At 56.0% G+C, this 5,678-nt stretch overlaps 1 protein-coding gene across 1 annotated transcript in view; it reads right to left on the minus strand.

The window, feature by feature from the left end:
• The window catches only part of MYL7 (myosin light chain 7), a 40,178-nt gene that overhangs the window by 21,277 nt on the left and 13,223 nt on the right, over nt 1-5,678 (minus strand). The window contains exons 2-3 of the mRNA XM_019539750.1: nt 859-959; nt 92-172 (exon numbers count right to left, since the gene is read on the minus strand). Of these exons, the coding sequence (XP_019395295.1) occupies nt 92-172; nt 859-895 (118 nt within the window). The 5' untranslated portion in view covers nt 896-959. The remainder of the gene's footprint in view (nt 1-91; nt 173-858; nt 960-5,678) is intronic.

Raw genomic sequence — 5,678 nt, forward strand, 5'->3', positions numbered from 1 at the left:
CAAGCCCAGAGCAGTGGGTTCCCACCCCCACAGGGGCCTAATTGAAAGGCTGCGTGGTGCCAGCCTCGCCCTTCCCCTTGGCCCCTGACTCACTCGTTCTTGTTCACCGTGCCGGTGCCATTGGGGTCGAAGAGCTTGAAGGCGTTGAGGATGGATTCCTCCGGGTCCGTGCCTGCAGGGGCCCACACCACCGGCTCAGATGGGGTCCTGGGGTGAAGGGGGCATCCTCCCAGCTCTCCCCCATGCCCTGCTCCTCTCTGCAGGACCTCATGCTCCTAGCCCTGCTCTCGGTGTGCCTGCCCAAGCCCAGGGGCGCTGGGGACCTCCCCACAAAAAGCTGCCTCGGGGCATAGCCAGTCCCCTTGCTGGGTAGATGGGTGCCTGGGATGTCTCTGGGCAGGAGGCCTAGGCTATACTGGCAGGATAATATCTGGCAGGGAGGGAGTGGGGGTTGTTTTGCAGCTTTGACTCACCCAAGGCACCTCCCAGCCCTGCAGGCAGGGGAAATTGCCCCCAGCTGGGCCTGGTTCCCTGGCTTGTCTGGTTGCCTGGGCCCGGTGACTCCCACTTGTGCCCAGCAGGCCTCTCAGTACCCAGGAGGCTGCCCAACAAGACATGGGCATTTGCCCAGCTTGGGGCAGCTGCATCCTGGTTCCAGGTTTCCCAGGACCTGGCTCCTCCCTGTTGGTTTCCAGTGCCCAGTCTCTGCTTGCCTGGTCCTACTGCCCAGGGGTTACAGCCCTGCCCTGCAGAGTGTGCTCAGCCCCAGCAGCAGACAGTGGCTATTGGGGATCACCGTCAGAGGCTGATGAAGCCACATGGCCCCCGCTGGCCCCTGCCAGGTCGCAGCTGACTCACCATTGAGCTTCTCCCCAAAGAGTGACAAGAAAACCATGGAGTTGATGGGTCCCTTGCCTTCAGCATCTCCTCCAGCTCCTCATCCTTCATGTTTAGTTTCCCTGGAGGGAAGGAGACCAGTTCCCTGGAGGATGGGTGGGGGGAGTGTCAGGGAAATTGTGCAGAGCCTGGTCTGAGCTGGGCTGCCAAGGAGGCAAGAAGTGGGTGTGTTATGACATCACTGGGCTATGATGTCATAGCTGAGGTAGTTTTGGATGCCCTCCTGGGTCTCTGGGGATCAAATTGGCTCTCCCTGTGTCCCAGTGCAGCAGAGGCCCTAGCGGGGTCTGCGTGACATCAGCAGGCCTGAAGCTCAGTGCTGGATCTGCAGCACCCAGGGCACTGTGGGCCCCGATCAGCCACTGCACACCTTTCCTACAGGCTGCCAAAAGGCCAGCAGTTACAAAAAGACAATTGCCCCCTTGCCCAAGCCTCCACAGCCTGACATTAGAAAATAGCACCCCAGGAATGTGCTACAACCCACAGGGGACACACAAAACACCTGCACTCTTCCCAGGGCCACATCCTGTGCTAGGGACCCAGCAGACAGCATCAAGGCAGACACTGCCTGTGCCTGATCTAGCCCAAGCCGCTGTGCACCCCAAGCCAAACTGTCCCTGCCCCTTGCTGACAGCCCAGGGCTATGCCCGACCCGCAGGCAGGAATGGCTGTCTGGCCACGGGCAGCCAGTTCAGCTGACAGACCCCCACTCTGGGAACGAGACCCTCCCAGTCTCCAAACGACGTGTGCGCTGGAATCAGATGCACAGGATCGCAGAGAGGTTGGGCTAGGAAGGACGACCCCCAGCCTGGGCCAGGACTGACCTGATCCAAACCCTGATGGTCTGTTGACGAAATTCTGCATAAGACTGCCATCAAGCCTGATGCAGCTCAGGCCTCACCTGACCCTGGCACAGGTAAAGCAGGGGGACCATGACAGCCAACATCCTGCTTCTATTACATGGCGTCAGTATTTGCTCAAGGTCCCAGGCGGAGGGCCACAGCCTCTGCTACAGGGGAAGGTACAAACCCCCATGGTCTGCACCAATCTGAGCAGGGGGTAATGTTACTTCCTGACCCCAACTGTGGGGTCCCTCAGCAGTGAAGCAAGACCCTCAAGCCAGGAACCTCTGGCCTGAGTCCCGGCAGGAGTCTTGGCACAGTCTAAACTGAGTCCCTGCATGGGTTGTGGCCAACATCCAAGGCCTCTGAGTACGGGCAAAAACACCTTCACTTGTGTACCAGCAAAGGGTCAACATGTGGACACTGCAACTCCTAGTCCTGGGTCAGACCCTGTCACAGACAACCTGCATGCCTTCCTCCTGGTGACAGATGGCCTATGAACAGGCCACCCTCCCTACACCCTCGCGCTGGCAGCTCGGTCCTCCCAAGGATATCCCGTCTTGAGGAACGTCAAGCTGTGATGCCTGCCCAAGCCCTGTTCTCCCGACTAACCGCCCTCCCAGCCAAAAACCACCTCCCTGGCTTCACCCAGCCTTTCCTCCACTCTGCCCTTGAACCACCGGTTCAGGTTCAGCCTCCTGCCCCCACAGAAGGAAGACGGATGTCCAGCTCCCTGAGGAGCCCCCCCAAGGCTGTGGGGAGGCTGAGACCTGAAGGAAAGGACGTGGACAAGGACAAGGACAAGGCCAGCAGAGCCCCCACAAAGGTGGAAGGAGGTGAGTGGTGCCAGGGCCACCTTGGCATAGAGGGTCCCAATCCCGGCTGGTGCTACAGGACATTGCTTCTGAGGGCTCCCTGAGGTTGGTGCTGGGGAGGGCAGTGGGGAGGAAGGGAGCTGGGCAACAGAGTCAGAGCTCAGAAAGCAGGGTCAGGCTGGGGAGTCTACATAGCTGGGCAGTGCTGGGCGGGGGGAGGTGGCCATGTGTGCATGCACACGTGTGTGTGCATGGCTGCTGCCTCTTCAGCCTAGACACAGCCAAGATGCAGCCAGAGGCAGGCATGACTGCATCTCACCCCCTTCCCCCACGTGACTAACACAGCCTCTCTTTCCCTCTGGCAGGGATGGGATGTAATGCCTCCACAACATCTCCTCGTGGAGGGCGACGAGGGCCGGATGTGCGTGAACACGGAGTGGGGCGCCTTTGGGGCCTTGGGGGGAGCTGGACGAGTTCCTCCTGGAGTACGACCTCGTGGTGGACGAGACTTCACGAATACGACAGATACAGTCCACCTCGCTGCCTGCTGCTTTCGGACCGCGCTGCTCCCTGCCGTGGGGGCCGTTGCTCTGCCTCCTGTCGGCGGGAGCTCAGAGGGGTTCCCTCCCTGCCTCCTGAAAACCCCTACTTTCTCCTGCCCCAAAGCTGAGGGCCTGAGCCAGGGGTGCCTGGCTAACGCACTGCCAGCATTTGCTGCCCAGAAAATGCGCAGAGCCCAGCAAAGAGCGAGAGCGGTTGTTTCCCCAGTGCCCACACAATATTAGCCTCTATTCTCAGGCCATCAGTCTTCCTGTGCACAAGGAAGGGGGCTGAGAGCCCCTCAGCCCAGCCCATGCCCTGCCCCGGAGCACTGCCTGACATGCTAATGGTTAATCACCATTGCATTGCAATCAGTGCTCTGATTGGCTCTGAGTCTTGGGGACCAGCAGGATCCCCTGCACTCCAATAGGCAGACCCCATACTGCTGGTTTTCCCCATCTGCTGACTGCTTCAGACACAGCAGGGTTTCCTGAAGTCTGATTGGCTGAATCCCAACAGCAGGATTCCCCATGCTCTGATTGGCTGATCTTGGGAGCCTGATGGATTCGCTGCAGGCTCAGGGGCTCCCCTTGCAGTGGCAGGATCCCCAATATTCTAATCGGTTCTGACACGACTGGATTCCCCGTGCTCCAATTGGCTCTCGCCTGTAGTGGGGGGATTCTCCACACCCTGGCTGGTTCTATCCCATTAGGGGCAGGATTCCCTGGGCCCTGATTGGTTCTGGCCTGGAAGGGAGCTGGCTTTCCCACGCTCTCAGAGCTCTTTCCTCCACAGGCCAGTAGGAAGGCTGGGACCCGGAGCAAGGCCGCAGCCAAGCGTGTGCAGAGGGGCTCCTCCAACGTCTTCTCCATGTTTGAGCAGTCTCAGATCCAGGAGTTCAAGGAGGTGAGGGTGCCGCAGCCCACTGCACTCAATCCCCAGGCTCCTGCCCCCTGCTCCTGCTCCTGGCCACTCCCTGGCCAGTCCTTGCGGGGGGGGGCGGGGGGCACTGGTGCTTTCGCCTGCCCCCCTGCCCATCACCTAAACAGGGAGCGAGGCCTGGAATGGTGCCACGGGGAAGCCAAGACACACACCGCTCGGTGCAGAAAACACAGGGCCCTCCAGACATCAGACCTGAGAGACCCCAGCTGGGAACCTACTGAAACCACCATGGGGTTCTGTTACCATCACCCTTGGCCACTTCAAAGGGACTTGTGCTAAGGTGCAGATGTGCGGTTAAAGCAGGAGGCCACCCAGCCTGTTGCAGAGTGGAGCTTTGCAGACAGTCAGCAAAAGAGAAGAAAAGAACAGGGCTAGCTGCATTGTCAGGTGGTGAAAGAAAGGGGTAGGAAGTCCTCTCTCAGCCTTATAATTTTCACAAGGGCACAGACCCCAGTGATAGACATCTAAGCCCACAGGAAAACTGGTTTAGTCCAATTTCCAAGGTCTCAAGGAACAGTCAGAAAATATTCTTCAAAGAAGCCACAGAAATATTGGGCATAAGAAAGACCTCAGCTACTTCAGGGGAAACTGTGGCCAGCTTTCTTCATCTCCCTCAGCCACTTGTTTCTGACTTCTGAGTTTTTGACCTTCAGAAAAAAAAAAGGGTTTGCTGTGGTGACAAATGGAGGCAATGTTTCTTATTCTGTGTTGAAAGGCTTTCAAGTTTAAAATATATCTGAGGATACTGTGCAACTTGGCCTCTCGCAGTAAAACCTGCTGTGATATCGCTGGTGTCATTACATCCAGGAGCGGAAATGAATGCACCTGCAGAAATGTAATATATCTCATCCAGTGCACCAAATGCCCTGATGGAAAATATGTAGGACAGACCTAACAACAACTGAACACCAGAATGAATGCACACTGGAAATCCAGTAAAGACAAAAATACCCAGTTACCGGGGGGGCACATTTTTCACAACACAATCACTCTCTCTCCAATCTCTCAGTTCTAATCCTCAAAGGGAATTTACAAAACACCTTTTGCAGAGGAGCCTGTGAATTTCATTTCGTCAACCTACTGGATACAAACAATCATGGACTATATATAGACATGGATTTATGACACATTATAACCTGCCTAACATCTGATACCCTGGGTAAGCTCTCTACTATTTATCAGCTACATTTTATCATCAGGTCCACAGTCCCCTTCTGCTCCCCACCAACCTGTTTCTCACTTATTATCTGCCACAATTTGCATTTTCACTGACTGGCATTCTTGCATACTGGCCTCAGGCCTCTATTCTATCACATCCAGGAAGAGCACAAAAGAACTCCAGACGCTTCCTCTGCCTGAAGAAGGGAGTTTGTACCTGAAAGCTTGCAAAGAAGAATTTTCCCAACTATTTTAGTTGGTCTAATGGAAGTTATTGGATTTACCCAAAGAAACTTCTCTGCATTTTATTAAACATTTTTATATGTATTTTATTTAAAATGCTGTTGCATATAAAACCACAAAACGTGGGCAGGTTCTGTGAGAGGTAGGGGCAAATGTTACACACAGCCTGGATCACCCTCCTGTCTTCTGGTGTGGATGCTTTGCCCCAGAGTTTGGTGTCATCAGCGAACTTGGCCAGTCC

This window comes from Crocodylus porosus, unplaced genomic scaffold, assembly GCF_001723895.1.
Source record: "Crocodylus porosus isolate Cpor-Errol unplaced genomic scaffold, CroPor_comp1, whole genome shotgun sequence".
In the NCBI taxonomy this organism is placed as follows: domain Eukaryota; kingdom Metazoa; phylum Chordata; order Crocodylia; family Crocodylidae; genus Crocodylus; species Crocodylus porosus.